Here is an 18,117-nt window from a genome sequence, read left to right as displayed (position 1 = left end):
AAAGAAAAGCAAGCTAGTTTCATTACAGTGCCTCCAATATTGTCACTGGCAAAAAGAGCTGAATTATGAACACAGACACTTAGGATTCCTAAAGAAAATTACAAGCACAAAACATTGCAAAGATGATTTTCAGATGCTTCAGTCAATATTATTTTGTGCCATACACGTGGGCTTCCTGAAAGTATTTACTTATCCAGATTTGTATCTGAATGTCTACAGTTTGTGCTAGGATCTGTTTTTATTGCCAATTATCTCAGAGTAGCTGTTGGGAAAGTCCAAATTTAAGCCTGAGACTTCTCAGAGAGGTACAATTCTCTGATAAAATAAAACGCATTAAAGATAGTTTACACAAACAGCATTGTATAGCTCGTACATTTGATTAGTTTCTTGCAAAGTTTGTAATTTTTCACATCTTCAATATCACAATTGTTATTTTCAGAGCTAAGTTTTTCAGCCAGTGAGCATTTAAGATGATATCCAAAAAACTTTACAAATATTCTAAGTATTTTGACTCTTCTTATTTTTTCCTTTCATAAGCAACTATTGCAGATTGCCCAGTTTTGACCTATACCTTTGTTGGAAATTCACAACTGATAGTTTTCATTCCAGTTTGCTTTTTGCTAAGTAATATCTTCCCTAACAATATGATTTGTGATGTTTCACTGTTTTATGAACCCAAAATTATAACATGCACACAGAACAAAATAAAACCAGACCCAATAAAAGTCTATTATTCTGTATCAAAAGTACAAACGTAGTTTTGTTTTAAATTTCATGGGGTGGGAACCTTGCTGGACAGGACCAGCATTTATTGCCCAACCCAGATTATTATTTAGAATGCAGTGGCGATACATCTTCTTAAATTATCACACACTCAATCCTGCCTTGTGCTGTGAGGAAAGATATAAGTGACTTAGGGCTTTCAGTCTAGGATCATTGGTGACTGTTAACAGTACTGAAGAACTTAAACTAGAAATTAAGCTGAACTCTGAGAACCAGGGGGCATGGTTTCAAATTAACAAGTAAATTTAGTAAGTAGAAACAAATATGTTAAATTAGCACAGACAAACTCCAGAACCAAATTAAGTACAACTGGAGTTGGATGTGTAAATGAATGTGGATGGGACATATGTAATCATCATTTGGTGGGGCCCCACTGCCAAAAGGCAGAAAGGGGAGATGGAGAAATAGGAAAGGGAAATAGGAAATCTAAATTACACGGAAAACTGGTCAACTAGAATCTGCAGCTTAACACGAAATCCTTTAATGTTTCAGATGCAGCGCGTAAGAAATTATTCAATTGTTCAGCATGGATTGCAAGATTGGGTCTATTTTTATCTTTTCACTTCTTCAGTAAATATTGGTAAGAGGATAACAAAATGCCACTCGTTCCCAGGACAACAGATGTTGCTGTCACATCTCATGCGTAATGTGAGAAGAGTACATGAACGTGTGGGAATTATTGATGGTAATTGTTGCAAAGCACTCCTAAATCTGCTTGCTTTCCATGTCTGTACTCAGCAGCAGTACGCATTATTGGTATAGGTGCTTCCACAGCTTTTCCTCCCATTATCAAATTTTCTATCTTCTTCTCCTGATAAATGGGATGGTAACTCTCCATTGTTTTCCCAAGTCATTTTCCTTGATGTGTTGAGTCCCACGAGTGCTAGCCAGCAACTTCACTATAGACCTGTGCCAGCTAAGCCTGTCTTCATCTCATGACAGAGTTCAAAGATGTTGAACAAGAGCTGGATTTTGTGGATTGGATTTCATGCTTGCTCAACAGCACTGAAGTCAATTGGGAGTCCTTAAATGGACTTTAAAAACAGGCTGTACAAATAGACCTTTCTGGAAAAAGAAGTTTGTAATGTGCAAAGTGATAGTCCCATTTCCTTTCCTCTGTCAATCATACATTGGCATTAGTGCAAAAAAAGGATGGATTGCAGTGAACTCACGAGACAATGTGAACAAGTTAGCTCCAGCAAAGTGCCTGGATTGACTTAAAGATAATTTGTTAATTCAAAATTGGAAAAGTGTTTACCTTTATTGGTCAGTGCATTGAGTGTAAGAGTTGGGAGGTCATGTTGCAGCTGTACAGGACATTGGTTAGGCCAATTTTGGAATACTGTGTTCAATTCTGGTCTCTCTGATATGGAAAGACGTCGTTAAACTTGAAAAGGTGCTGAAAAGATTTACAAGGATGTTGGCAGGGTTGGAGGGTTCGAGCTATGCAGAGAGGCTGAATAGGCTGGGGCTATTTTCCCTGGAGCATGGGAGGCTGAGGGATGACCTTGTAGAGGTTTATAAAATCATGAAGAGCATGGATAGGTTGATTAGTCAAAGTCCTTTTCCCTGGGTAAGGGAGTCAAAAGCTAGACTGTATAGGTTTAAGGTGAGAGGGGTAAGATTTAAAAGGGACCCAAGGGGATTTTCCGCACAGAGGGTGGTGCGTGTATGGAATGATCTGCCAGAGGAAGTGGTGGAGGCGGGTACAATTAGAACATTTAAAAAGCATCTGGATGGGTATATGAATAGGAAGAGTTTAGAGGGATGTGGGCCAAATGCTGGCAAATGGGACTAGATTAATTTAGGATATCTGGTCAGCTTAAACGAGTTGGACCAAAGGGTCTGTTTCCGTGCTGTACATCTCTGACTCTATGGCTCTATTTCTCATTATCACATTGGGTTCTTTCGAACTACAGCCTAGGGAAAAATAATAATTCTGGAAACTGGGGAAAGAATTCACGGGAGTAAATGTACAAAACATCAACACATAGTAAAACAAGCATTTATTACCCAAAAATAATATGAAACTGGGACTGTTGCCTGTATTAGCTGATGCACTGACTGTGAGAGCTGGGAGATTATGCTGGAATTGTTTAAAATACTGGTTAGGCGACAGGTAGAGTACTGTGTGTATTCTGCTAACCATACTATAGGAACTACAGGATTTCACTGGTACGAGTACAGAGGAGATTTATCCAAGATGTTCCTTGGACTGGAGAGTTTTAGTTATGAGCAAAGATTGGATAAGCATGGGTTGTTTTCTTTGAAATGGAGGAGGCTGAGGGGAGATAGATGAGGGATATAGATAGAGTAGAAAGGCATGCCCTATTCAATTTGCTTCAGGGGTTCATAACCAGGGGACATAGATTTAGGGTTTAATAAAAAAGAAAGGATTCATGTGGAAGTTCTCTCACTCAGAGCTCTGTGGGGACGTGGAGCTCCCTGTCTGAAAGGAAGGAAGACAGATAGAAATTCATACATTTACAAACTACTTCAATATGCCTTTAATGTGCCATATAATTACAAAGGCTAAAAAGAGCTGGGAAGAGGGATTAAGCTTATTTTTGGTGCATGCATAATAGGTCAAATCACCTTCCTTGCAATTTTTGTCATGTCATTGTGATAAATATTTCAGTATTTCTGCATGAGAGTCTTCTGTCCACTGTTCTGATCGAGGTCCTAACCCAGTTATTTAACATTGCTACAAAAGAGCATGGCATAACATGCTTTCAAGGCCCACAGTTCATTGGCATCATCTTTTGGTCAGGTGTTTTATTTTTACCCTTGTCTGTGGATCCTCGTGCCTTCAAATAAACTGTCCAGGAAAATAAGAGTAATCCTCTTGGGCCTCTGTACTCTACATCCCAAAAGTAAACATTAGGATGACTTCCACCCAGAGGGGTGAGGTGACCCCTCTGATTTTCCTACCCTTATTCTAACCTCTCAGTTCACCATCAATAGGTGAAACAAGTAAAAGCCTTTGATGTGAAGATCAGTGAGCTAGCAACACTACTGCATTGCTCTGATTTTTCTTTTTATTATTCAGCAGGAGAATTGGTGCCCAAGGGTATAATAAAGCTGGTGTTAAGCAAATTTTTCTGTCAGATATGCAAACAGACTTTTCCCTATAATATGACAGTAGTATCTGTTGAACAACATCACTGCTAGCCTGCAACTATATTCCTCCGTAACCCTGGGGAGGGGAAATCACCAATTCTCCTGAATGACAAAGAACTCCCAACAAATGTGGGACATGAAAGGAAGCCTACTCGGCTGTTAAGTAAAAACCAAGGTGCATGCATAATGGGTCAAATAATCTTCCTTGCTGCAAAATTAGTGATATATATTTCTATATTTCTGCATGCATAGTCTTCTGTCCACTGTTCTGATCGAGGTCCTAGCCAAGTTCTGAGGAAGGGTCACCGGACACAAAATGTTAACTCTGATTTCTCTCCACAGATGCTATCAGACATGTTGAGTTTTTCCAGCAACTTCTGTTTTTGTACTTGGATATTAATACTAATTTAAACTAATTTTTGAAATTCAGGTCAGTACAAAAGGAACAGATTTTGTTTCCTAATGAGTAACTTCCTCATTGTTTGCACTCGTAATCTCAATAATAATTTAGCTCTTAAGGGTTTACAAAAGCCAAAACATTGACTACAAAACACGTCAACTCAAATTCTATAGGGACAGAAAAGAAAAATGTGATCAATGAGAAACTTGGTCATAATATCCAGAATGTGTAGAGTTGGCTGAATGGCCTTCAGCTGCACTATGATCCAATGATGCTTTGTTTGAATGGTCAGGCACAGGAGTACAGCACATTTATGTAATTTCATTTTTACATTAGATTTGTGTTCATCAACATCTCTGGTGGATTATTCACATATAGAAGAGACTGACCTGAAGATTCCCAGGTTTCAGCTGATGGTGAAAACATGTCTGCCAAATTGAGAGAAACTCTCCCAACATTTTTGATGGTTAAGGGAATGTGCATGCAGCAACATAATATGATATCCCTATACATTGAGGAGAGGTACTCAATATGCCCACTTGCACCTTGTCTTGCACTCTATCAGCCTTGACCACCCTTTGTCAACCGTTAGAGGCAGTTAAAATATTTTCTAAGCAATCTGTTCAGGGGTGTTAGCTATTACACCCCCCTGGAGCAGGTGGGATTTGAACCCAAGCCTTCAGTTCTAAGGGTAAGAGACACTACCACTGTGCCACAAGACAGCCCTCAGAGACAATTTTTTTTAATTAACCTAGTTTTCTAATCAGTTATTAATACACCTCTGGAGCAGGTGGGACTTGAACCTGACCCTCACAGTCCAGCGGTAGGGACACTACCACTGCACCACAAAAGAACTTCCCTCTTTAAGGCAGGTAATGCTCAGATGGGTTATACTTTTCAGCTGTTCTTAGTATACTGTCAATTTCCCCTGACCAGTGAAAAGAGCAGAAGGGGCGTTGGGAGTACAAAACAGCTTCTATTAGGGTACAGTATTAAAATGCTTTAACATTAAAACTGTGTGCTTATGCCAATCTCAAAGTTTTACTGTATGCCAATAGTTCCACATACCCTCTAATCTCTGTGGTTCCAATAATTTTCAGATTCTTTTCCTAAATGTAAACTGTAATTGCTTCATGCTTGTCTTGAATCTTGAATCCTGAATTAATGTTTAAATCAATCTTTCTACATTTGGGAACCAAACATCTGACGATGTTTCCCAGTTACAGTTATTAGGCCACCTAGGGCCTCATTAGTGTTTCAGGATTTTGTCACTTGTCTTTGACCATTTCTTCCAAATCCCCAACTGAACAAACCTTGTAATATTTACACTGACTAAGCAACTCAGTAGCAGCTGGAGAAAGATTGGAAGATCATTATTGAAATTGCAGCTTCACTGGTGAAGTATTTTCCATCCCCAGAATGTACTTTCTGCAGTAAATGTTTGCACTATTTTTAAAATCAGGTTTTAGCAGCATTAATTACATGTATTTTTTTGATAAAGACAGCGTCAAGCCTTCAGTAACCAGACACAACCATATTTTATCCCTCATGAAAACATAAAATACTAGAAAATCTAAGCAGATCTTGCAGTATCTGTGGAGAGAGGAAGATAGTTAACAATTTGGGTCCAGTCTGACTCTTCTTCAGAACTGAAAAGAGCTGGAAAATGGTGATTTTATGCTGTAGAGAGGGAGAAGGAACAAGTGGAACAGATTGTGGGAGTGCCCACAGCAAAAGCCAAAGGCAGTCACTGGACATTAACTCTGATTTTCTCTTCACAGATGCTGCCAGACCAGCTGAGCTTTTCCAGTAACTTCTGTTTTTGTTCCTGATTCACTGTATCCACAGTTGGTGATGAGCTTTTTGTTTTAAAAACAGATGTAAATGTTAGTTGTGGAAAAGAGAAAATGAGAGAAATAGCCACAAGATACAAACAAGGCCAGTAGAGGATGGGGAATGTAAGAAAAATGGAGTGCAAAGGTCATACTCTGAAGTTGTGGAACTCAATGCTGCGTCCTAGAGGCTGTAAAGTCCCTAAGCGGAAAATGGGGTGTTGTTCCATCTGCATCCCTGGCTGATTTGTTCTTTCCCTGTATTGATGCCAGTGTAATCTGTTAATTCAGCACCAGAGATTAAATTTTCTCTGTAAGTAAATAAGAAATGCAGTTAATAACAGATCCAATCGGCAAAGGGAAATGTTACCAATGATTTTAGTTTTTCAATGACTTTCAAGTCTATTTCAAGAACTATTTCAAGAAGCATTTTCTTGTTTTAAAATTCTTAAAGCCCATTTGAATGGTCTGTTGTGAAGAATCTAGACTTGCCAACTCTGATCAGACATTAACTGAAATCTTTATTATTAATTCATTATTACATTAACTTTTATAAACTCTTTTTTAAAATGACCCTGTAACTTTTCCACCAGATTTCTCAATTTTTTTTCATGGAATGTGTGCACAGTTGGGGATTTTGTTGTGAAGTTGGTGGTGAGCTGTTTTCTTGAACTGTTGCAGTCTATTTTGTGCACATACATACATGGTGCTGTCAGGAAAGGTGTTGTCGGTTTTTGGCCCAGTGAAGGAATAGTGATAAAACTCCAAGTCAGAATGGTGCGATTTGGAAGGTGATGGTGTTGCCATGTATCTTCCACTCGCATTCTTCATAGAATTACAGAAGGAGCTCAGAAGGAGGCCATTTGGCTCACAATGACTGCACCAGTTCTCCAATGAGCATTATGACTTAGGGCCATTTGCCTTTTCCCCATACCCTTGCACATTAGAAGATGGTTTTAAAAGAAACAATGCCCTCTTCAATGCCTCAATTAACTCTGTCCCCACCATACTTCCAGGTAGTACATTCCGGACTCAAGCCACTCACTGTTAGAAGGTACTGTCAAAGGAGCCTTGGGAGTTGCTGCAGTGCATTTTGTTGATGGTACGCATTGTTGCCACTGCTTGGTGGTGCAGAAGTAAATGTTTATGGTGGTGGCTGGAGTACCATTCAAGCAGCTACTCTTCCCGGATGATGTCAAGCATCTTGAGTGTGCACTTGCACATATCCAGGCAGGTGGAGAGTATTCCAACACACTCCAAATGGTGCATAGGCTATAGGGAGTCAGGAAATGAGTTAACATGCCTCATAACTCCTTGTATCCAACCTGTTGTTGTATTTAGAGCATTTATATGGCTGGTCCAGTCAAGTTTCTGGTCATCAATAACCAAGGATGTTGATGGTCATGCCATTGAATGTCAAGAAGACATAGTTAGATTCTCCACTCTTGTTGGTGATGATCATTGCTTGGCACTAGTATGGTGCAAATGTTACCTGCCACTTATTGGCCCAAGCCTGAATGTTGCCTTAACTTTGCTGCATACGGACATAGAGATGTACAGAAACTCGTTCATGCCAACCAGATATCCTAAATTAATCGAGTCCCATTTGCCTACATTTGGCCTATATCCCTCTAAACCCTTTTGTTATTGTTTTATATTCTGTCCAATTTCTTGCTTGCCTAATTCCTATATCTGAAGAACTGTGAATGATACTGAGCACAGTGCAAATGTCTGCGAAAATCTCTGCTTGCAATCTTTTGATGGAGGCAAGATCATTAATGAAGCTTCTCCAGGCTAGGGTACTACCCTAGCAATGTCCTATGATCAAGATCATTAGCCTCCAACTACAAGTATCTTCCTTTGTGCTGAGTGTTACTCCAAACAGTGCAGAATTTTCCCCAGGAGCCCACTGACTTCAATTTTAATACGGCTTCTTGATACCAGGCTAAGTCAAACGTTGTCTTGCTGTAAAAGCAGTCACACAAATCTCATTATTATATCATATGGACCTGGAGATTAATGCTAAATGTCAGGAGAAATAACTGGAAGATTTGTAAACCCAAATGCAACTCCAGTGACTGACTGAAGGACAGCCCTTCATCTAAATGGCACAATCTACCTCATTCCATCCACACTGAGAAAGGATACAGTTCTCTGGCCTAATGTGGGGCTTTAAATATGAAGTTGCCACACTGAGTATTATCCTACCTGTTTTCACACTATACTTGATAACATCCTGACAACGTTGTAGCAGCTGATGATGAGATTCTCCTGTGTCCCTCAATTCCAGGTCAAGAAGTTTCATCAGCTCTTCTGGAGGCTGCCATTCACACACCTTAAAGTACATACAAAATTAGGGACAATGTAAACACAGGAAAATGTCAAGTGACAAGTCTGAGAGATTTCTTCTGGCTTAATTGGAAATGAAAATCTGGTAATTTAAAGCATTAATGGTCACTTTCCTTTTCAAAAAGCACTTTGATGAAATATGCCATTTTAAAGTCATGCTATCGTCATTAAATAATATATTATTTACAGTTAAGGAAGAAAACTTAGGCATTTTTAGAAATATTTTGATCATAACAAGAGTTCCTCATTTTACAGTTGGAGGACCTAGGAAATGCAAAACTCAGAATGTTGGTTTAACATTAGTAGATGGTACAAATTGATTGTGTTTTTGGAATTCTGTGAGTTGTTTTAGTTAGAATGTTGTTGATTATTTCAGAACGCTGTGGATGATCTCAGCTGTTACGATAGAATTTAACACAGCTGTGGAAAAAAAGGACAGAGTTTTCAGAGCAAGTTGTTGCATGTGGATGGCCTGAAGCCTCCTGAGGTAGAAACAATTAAAACACTTTTATTAAGCTTTGTAGTTATAGTGCAGGGAAAAGCCTCAAGGAAGAGCTGTATGACGGTAATAACATTATCACATTATGACAGAGACACACTGAGTGCCCTCTTCACTTTTATATTCAATGCAACAAGCTGATAATCATAAAATCCAATAAGAAATCATCAAGCTATGATTAAAATTGATCGAAGGAAAGATGTTGAGAAGCTCTTTTCAACCACATCTCAAGAATACTAAATCTGACAAATAACAATAGGAAATTACTAAATGCTGCATCCTTCTCCCATTAGGATGTACTATCATTAGAACGTGATTCTACATAGTTATTCAACATTAAGAGCAAGATCTGAAATCCAATGGATAACAAATTCATTCAAGATCAATTTGGTTTAAAGATTTTTAAAAAATGCATATATGTATCACTACCTGGATAGTGACATTTCATCAATGGAAAATGACAGTCTTTGTGACAAATCCTATAAAGTTGGTGCTCAATTGCTGAAGACTTGCATTTGCTAAAGTGTTTCAATATATTGCTACTGATACACTGCATGACTGATTATTACTTTGTGTTTGTACCTTTTCATTGACATCAGTTGCTTTCTTTATGGCATCTTCCATGATGATTGGGAATGCCTCCTCAACAAACTTCTCTCCTGCTTTTGCATCCAGAAGAGGCCCATTCAAGACCACGCCATCCACCAGGATCGCACCCTTTTTAAGGTAGTGATCATTGGTTAACTCATCTACATTGAAAAATAACAAGATAGTTTTGGTGTCCGAACAGACAGCAATACAATCGAATCATAGAAGTGACCATGCACACTGAATATCATTCATATGTAAAATTCAAAAGTGTTATCAATAGAATCCTCCTGTTCTACATTTCATTCCCCAAAATTGAACAATGAATAACTGGCTAGTACAGTTAATACCACAAGGCTACTCTATAGAAGAGACATGCCAAAAAAACTCACTTTGACGAGAGAAAAGTTTTACTCTCACATGATCTTATTGGACAAAATGAAAGCTGGAGCACCTTTCCTGGTTTCTATTCCTTTGAAACTGCTATGATTCTAACTTATTATTCGTCTTCCTCTTTCCACCTTCTGACTTGCTTTCTGCCTCCAGATTCAAATCTGCTGCATAGAGTAAATCAATGGAAGAATTCAATGGAACTCTTTTGAAATAATTAACACCGAGGCTAGTATCCCATTACCAAGTCACCCTTTATTTACATGTGCACAGTACATGGGCTCTGACCAGCCAGCTCAGAGTCAGTCCCTAGAATGAGAAGACTTTCTACATCTCCAGTTTATATCTACAAGCCAGGGCTGCCTGATTAGCCCAGGTTAACAACTCCAATCAAAGACTGCAAAGCCAATAAGATCTTCATTCCAATCACTACATTTTTACAAAATAAAAACCGAAAGAACTGCGGATGCTGTAAATCAGGTATAAAAACAAAGTTGCCGGAAAAGCTCAGCTGGTCTGGCAACATCTATGAAGGAAAAAACTGAGTTGCATATCTCGAAGAGTTCTGAAGAAGGGTCACCAGATCCGAAACGTTAACTCTGTTTTTTTCCTTCACAGATGCTGCTAGACCTGCTGAGCTTTTCCAGCAACTTTGTTTTTGTACTACATTTTACAGTTGATTATAATCATGAACATGGTGTGAGGGACTGAATCAGGTGACAGTTTGCTCTGCCTCTCAGTCTGGCAAAAATAGGCTTTTGTTCTGTCCTCTCAGAAACTTCACCAAGTGCTGACTAATGAACACACAACCTTAATTCAAGACTACAATTTATACATTAAGTACAAATTATATGCGTTAATGAGTTTAAATGATTGAACTTACAATGCTTCTGAGCTAAGAACTAGATCTAAAATGTGTCTTACATGGTTGATTTTATTATGAACAGTGGAAGGGAACAGTTTTAAACATGAGGAATACTAGTAATGAATTAGCTAGGAAGAGCTGACATGAACACAATGGATAGAATTTCAATTAACAGACTGTTCCCAGCAGAAAAAGTTGTTCAAGATCCCACTTATCATTACAACTTTGTCATAGCCCTTTAACTCAGGCACAGTATTACATTCTGTTTCTGTGTTTTGCAACCAGTCTCAGAGGGGGCATGTCATGATAACTGCATCTATCAAAAAAGGATTTCTAAAAAAAAAAGTAGGGTTTGGGTAGAAAATTGTTCAATGTGCTTGCTGTACAGTTAATAATTCCACAGCATATGGCAGAAATGTTTTTTAGATTTCCCACCCTCCTACCAATATCTCCCACAGCATCCTCCAATCCAGTAGAGACTCACATAATTTAAATTCCAACCTAATAAGTCTGAAATCTGATTGGTTCCCAACTAAATTTTTCCCAACATCTATCACACTACAACAATAGAGCAAAAGTAGAAAAGATGTCACCAGAAGATTATATAAGAAATATTACATTACTTCAATATAATCTACATCAAATATAATATGACCATCACATTTTGTATAAGATCGGGGCAGCTTGGTGGCTCAATGGTTAGCCCTGCTGCCTCACAGCGCCAGGGACCCGGGATCAAATCCAGCCTCAGGCCACTGTCTGTGTAGAGCTTGCACATTCTCCTGTGTCTGAAAAAGGGTAACACTCAAAACGTTGACTGCTCCTTTCCTCCAGGTGCTGCCTGCCCTGTTGTGTTCTTCCAGCCTCTTGTTTGTCTGCTCCTGTGTTTGTGTGGGATTCCTCCCGGTGCTCCAGTTTCCTCCCAGAGTCCAAAGATGTGCAGGTTAGGTGGACTGGAAGTGCTAAATTATCCATACCATCGAGGAATGTGCAGACTAGGGGGATTAGTCATGGGCATTACAGGGATAGGGTAGGGAGGTGGCTTGGGGGGGATGCTCTTTGGAGAGTCAGTGTAGACTCAATGCGCCAACTGGCTTGCTTCCACACTATAGGGATTCGCTGATTTGAATGTGTGTGTGTGTAACCCAACTCTAAGCAAAAGAGAATGGAGTTCAAATGAAGGACAGCTGGAATATCCATTACATTGATTGTACAAACCTAGTGACTCAAGTAGCTTTAAAAATCATTGATGTAATTTTCATATGTACCTGTGACACATAAAAATCTTCATCTGTGCAATGAGGTTTAAACATCACGTTTCATACCCTTCTTTTTCATCTTGATCAGCACTGCAGCCAGGTAAAGTAGTGTGGATTCAATCAGAGGTAATTTGTTGTCTCTCACTGCATTAGATAATTTGTTTCAAAAGGATTATTAGCATGGCTTTGTATACAGGAACAAGTAGTGATCCATTTCAAAATGGAGGCTTTGCTTATTCATGTATTAAATGCCTTACAGGTGAGGTCACTGGTATCATGAAACAATGACAGCATCTGCATTAATAAGGGTGAAAGACAAATACAAAAGAAATGGTAAAACCAAGAGAAAAGGCAAATTAAAAATGACTTTAAAGAAGGAAGATTTTAAGAAAAATAACACAGGAAAAATCATTGGGTATGGAAGGTGATAAATTTTTGTCCAGTCGGAAATTAAACTTGCTTACCAGGTAGCATATAAGCCAAGAACTTGAATACAGGTTGAGAAAAGAAATAAGGCTGTGGAGGGACTGAAGTATACAGTGGGCTCACCAAAACAAATTGTTCTCGTTTCAAGCACACAGTACTTGAACATTGAGTTGAATTGAATTTAATTAGCTTTACTGTCTCATGTACTCACATGAGTACAGTGAAAGATTTACAAGTTGCCACTTACGTGCCATCTTAGGTACAAAGGTACCTAGGTACAGATTCTTCAATACAAATTCTTAGGGGAAATAAAAGTAGAAAAAGTAAAAAAAAAAGTCCATCATTACAGATCATAAGAATGATTAGAAAATAAGAAATTCAGGATAACAGTCCTTCCAACCCAGTCCCAATCAGCATCTGGCCTCTAGTCCACACTGGCCTTTGATTCTAGACCATGCCAGGCTTCACCTTGAGGCTCTCGAAGCTGGGAGACCACTCTGGAATCATTTTGAGATCAGAGGCCCATGCTGAGACCATGCCTGGCCGAAAAACCGCCACACCGGGCAGCTGAGTGACCGCTGGGCTGGGCCGAACTGGGCAGAGCTGGGAGACCGCCACGCCAGGCCGCCAAGTGACCACCACACAAATGCAGATACAATTAAGTATCTAACAGAATTAAATATATTGCATTGGTGTTAAAACCATCAAAAGAGCAAGATCATAAACTGAACACTAATGTAAATTCAGCACATTTTGGGAAATGACTTGAATTAAATGTGCTTCCAGCTCTTTGAAGTTTCAATTCAGATTTAGCCTACTTACTGTAATGATTCCTGACAATTAAGATTCATTTTATGAAATGAGTTTTATAGTGAACAGCCTAATTCCACGACCCGAAAAGGATTTTTTTTTTATTCTAGCTTTGATACTTTGGAGATGAAATTTACCTAAACAATAAATGGGGGCATTTTGATCCTAATAACTTGAGAATATCATAAAGAGCGAGAGGCAGGGTGAGCCTCAGTTTACCAATGACCTGCTTCATATATGCAAGATAACTAATTTTACCATTACTCACGGTGAAGATTTTAAAAATTTTCATTGTTTTTAAACCAGAATCACCAAATTCTAGTTCTACATTGTTCAGCAAACATTGAAAACAAATGACATTCTTAGAACGACTGACAAATGATGATCGAAGTGCTATGTAAAATATTTATACTCAAGGGCCATACTTGCTACAATTTTGTACACACCCACTCATTCCATTTTTCTCCTCTCCTAAAGATGTTAATCAGAATGACACCCAAGAGAACATTATTCACACAGCAGGAAATTGGATGATTAGATTGAGTGAGGGGGTAGGACACCTGGCTGTGTCCAATATTCTCTAATTCTGTATTAGCCATTGTACAAAATATATCCTTTAATCATGCTCATGGACAAGATGTGATAAAATCTTAATACATGCAATCATAATGTATAAAGTTGATAACAAAAGAACACATTTGATTTGATTAGATTTATTGTTGTCACATGTACCTAAGTACAGCAAATTTTTTGTTTTGCATGCAGTACAGGCAGATCATATCATACAGATCATAGGGTGTTTAGACAGAGTGAGACACACAAGGTTATGGCTGCACAGGAGGTGCACAAAGCAAGGTCAACATTAGATTTGAAATTAGAGACGTCCATTCAGCAGTCTAATAGCAGGGAAGAAGCTGTTCTTGAACCTGTTGGAACATGTGTTTAAGCTTCTGTATCTTCTGCCTGACAGAAGAGGTTGGAAGAGAGTTTTACCAGGGTGGGAGTGGTCTTTGATGATTTTGGCAGTCTTTCCGCAGTAGACCTCTTCAGCAAATGATACAACCTTGAAGGAAACCATTCCAGCCATCTTGCCTGTGTCAGCTCTTCAAAACAGCTATTCAAATTAGTTTTACTCCCTTGAAAATATTTCCAAAATAACTACATTCACTTTCCTTTTGGAAGTTACAATTGAATCATCTTCGACCACCCCTTCAAGCAATGCATTTCAGGTTGCATCAACGTAATAAGTTAAAACATTCTTTTATCCTTCTTCTTCTTTCCAAGCTAAAACAGACTCCACATTATGTTTTAAGTGAATGAGAACAATTAATTATATTGATGCCAATTGAAACAAATGGTATACTGGCCTTAATTGCAAGAGGATTTGATGTTCAGAATAGGGATGTCTTACTGCAGTTATACAGGACCTTGGTGAGACACACCTGGAGTACTGTGAGCAGTTTTGGTTTCTCTACCCAAGAAAGGATATACTTTCTATAGGGAGAATGCAGCAGAGTTTCAATAGGCTGGTACTGAGGATGCAGGAGTGTCCTTTGAGAAGAAATTGGTTCAACGGGGGCTTGTATTCACTAGAATTCTGACGGATGAGAAGGGATCTGTTTGCAATGTATAAAATTGTAACAGACCTGGCCAGACCAGATGCATCGAAGGATGTTTTCCCTGGTTGGAGAGTCTAGAATCAGGGGACGCAGTCTCAGGATATGCAGTACACCATTTAGAACTGGGAATGGGGATACATTTCCTCACTCAAAGGATAACAAACATGTGAATTTCTCCACGATAGAAGGCCAAATAACTAAACGTATTCAAGAAAGAGATAGATTTGTTTCAGATTTTAAAAGTACCAAGGAGTAATGGGGAGAAAGCAAGAATATGGTACTAAAATGAAGGATCAACTATGATCATACTGAATTAGTGGAGTAGGCTCAAAAGGCCAAGGGCCTACTCCTGCTCCTAAATTTCATTTTTCTAAGTAACTGTTGAGCTAACTGAGATTGCAACTACTGTCATTAGTCCACTACTGCATTGATATTGATATTACTGTGCTTATCTGAACACAAAGCACTGTGTAATCCAACTTGGCATTAGATTCCACTACACTTGAAATTCAAGACATTCAGACCCAGAGGTCAGCCCAACGCAGCCTCCCGCTCAGAAAAATGAAACCATCTACCTGCAAATCATTGTAATGTTATAAATATCAAATATTCCAGTTTTGTATTCATACGTTAAAATAACAAAGGTTGCTTTCACAATAAATAGGATTATTTTCAAAGAATAGAACATAGGAAAGGCTTGTTACATCAAAACAACATGGTAAAATTCAACTTAAACAGAGAAACAAACAAGACGGTTATAGATTAGCTGTCAATTATACACCCACCTGATTTACCTATCCATTGGTTTCAATGGACAATTAGTCCACCATCACCCAAATTGAATTTCACTCTCAGAAAATGTGAATCACATTGACCTTGGAGAATACTCACTATCGAATCAATGATAGACGCTAGCTTAAACATGACTGGGCATTGTGAGAAGTCAGGGCTTGAGCCAGCGTGTCATGTAAAAGAACTAACTTCAAAGAAAGGAGGGAATGATTCAATAAATTCATTGAAAAGTAGTTTTCAACTACTAAGGTTCAACAGAGGACAAGTGGATAACCTTTCAAGGCAAAATGCTGAGCATGCAACATAAATTATACACTGAGAATCAGCAAGCATATACTAACCAAGCATAACGGTTAATAGATTAACAAATTAATCGGCAGTGAAATCTACAAACCCTTTAGGGAGAAGGGGAAGAGGTTCACTGAGATAAATGCTATAACATGCAGAAATATTTTTAGAAGAACAAAGAATGACATGGTAAAAATACAAGGTTGCAACTCCTAGGTTTTAGAGGAAGAAAATATTCATAGAATCCCTACAGTGTGGAAGCAGATCATTTGGCCCATCGAGTCCACACTGACTGTCCACAAAGAGCATCGCACCCAGACCCATCCCATCCCTGTAACCTTGCATTTCCAATGGTTAATCCACCTAGCCTGCACATCCCTAGACACTATGGGCAATTTTGCATGGCCAATCCACCTAACCCACAAAATACTGGACTGTGGGAGGTAAGCAGAGCACCCAGAGGAAACCCACACAGACACTGGGAGAATGGGCAAACTCCACACAGCCAGTCACCCAAGGATGGAATCAAATTCAGGTCCCTGGTGTTGTGAGGCAATAGTGCTAACCACTGAGCCACCGTGCCATCCCCTTTTAGTATAATTGATGAGTAATGCAGTCAGTGATGATATCTATGAAAGATTAAGACAATGCTCAAGCAGAGAAGGCACTGTAGTAGATTTCTGCCTTTAATTATTTGCAAGGTAAGATTTGTGCAATAGAAGTAATGATAAATTAATTTTAATTTTCATACAATTGAAATGGAGGTTTTCTTGCACAAAGCATTGTAAACAAATAATTCCCTAAGAAAAGATGGTACTTATTCCATAGCATTAACAGAAAGGAGATATACAGGTATTCACAAACGAGAGCCCTTGGAAAGATTGTGGTGCACTAAGATTAAGATACATCTTAATTCTTTTCAAAATAGGTGACAAACTGAAACAATGAGTGTTTAGCAAAATATTCCTTTTTTAAAATAATTCAACATGAAATGTAACGATTAATAACACTTCCACATCTTGCCCATCATTGCCATCCTGATTGTGTTTTCACTGCTGTTTTGATGAATTCTGTTAAAAACAGACAGAACTGGAGAACGACTGCAAATCTGGCAGCATATGCGGACAGCAAAACAGAGTTTAATGTTTTGAGACCCCAATGACTCTACTTTGGAACTTCCACAAAACAGTCATTGTTCAATAATTAACTGTGTGATAGAAGTTGTGTTTAATAAATGAGGGGTGTGCAGTGGATTGGGCTGATGGATGGAGCAGATTGCAGAGCTTTATGTATAATGTATCACACTGGGTGAACCTTTGCCAGAATAGAACACCTGTATGTGACTTGTGTGGCGATGATACCTCATCTTCATCCTCCCGCCTTGGATGACGATGGTCTTCCTTTTCTGATGAGCTATCCAGGGTATTTCTCATCCAGATCATTTTAAAATTCTCCAAGGTTGAAAAACATCTGTATGCTCATGAGCACTCCACTAGATACATGCCAGAGGGAAATGAGTTCCAACCCAGCACATGGCCACTACTCAATTTCAGTGTTGATAGGACCACAGGGCTGTATTCTAAGTAGATTAGCCAGCAGCTCTCTGGAGCTGCAATTTCCTCTTGAATTGAGTAAATGTCCCATTCTGAATCATTTAGGACAGCCCCTAATACAATGTCACTGCTCAGCAGCCGGGTTTCAGTGGATGAGCTGCCAAATGACGTCAGCAGTGGTGGAGCGTAACAACAATCTTCACTGGAGTCTAAAGTCCTCCCTCTCATTTGCAGCTAAGACAATTATTCAATGATATGCCACATGCATAATGTTACATTTTGCAAACCATCATAGTCTGCAATATAGACTTGGGGTTAAGGGATCTGGGCAGATGGTATAAAGAAGAGAAAATTAAAGGGCAAGTTCCCCATTCTTTGTTAAAGTATGGGAGTTGAGATCTTGTCAAAAACAGGTTTCTGTTCTGACTTAGAGACAACAAGGTGCAGAGCTGGATGAACACAGCAGGCCGAGCAGCATCATAGGAGCAGAAAGGCTGACGTTTCGGGCCTAGACCCTTCATCAGAAATTTCTGATGAAGGGTCT

General features: G+C 38.9%; 1 protein-coding gene across 1 annotated transcript in view; it reads right to left on the bottom strand.

Annotated features, from left to right (window-relative positions):
- Positions 1 to 6,358: 6,358 nt before the first annotated feature.
- The window catches only part of LOC125486510 (acidic amino acid decarboxylase GADL1-like), a 21,878-nt gene continuing 10,119 nt past the window's right edge, over positions 6,359 to 18,117 (bottom strand). Inside the window, exons 2-4 of the mRNA XM_048614287.1 lie at positions 9,566 to 9,732; positions 8,344 to 8,470; positions 6,359 to 6,446 (exon numbers count right to left, since the gene is read on the bottom strand). Coding sequence (XP_048470244.1) covers positions 6,436 to 6,446; positions 8,344 to 8,470; positions 9,566 to 9,732 — 305 coding nt within the window. The 3' untranslated portion in view covers positions 6,359 to 6,435. The remainder of the gene's footprint in view (positions 6,447 to 8,343; positions 8,471 to 9,565; positions 9,733 to 18,117) is intronic.

This window comes from Rhincodon typus, chromosome 2 (assembly GCF_021869965.1).
Source record: "Rhincodon typus isolate 14 chromosome 2, sRhiTyp1.1, whole genome shotgun sequence".
In the NCBI taxonomy this organism is placed as follows: Eukaryota; Metazoa; Chordata; class Chondrichthyes; order Orectolobiformes; family Rhincodontidae; genus Rhincodon; species Rhincodon typus.
Note: the sequence above shows the minus strand (reverse complement) of the source record. Positions and strands in the feature narration are given on the sequence as shown.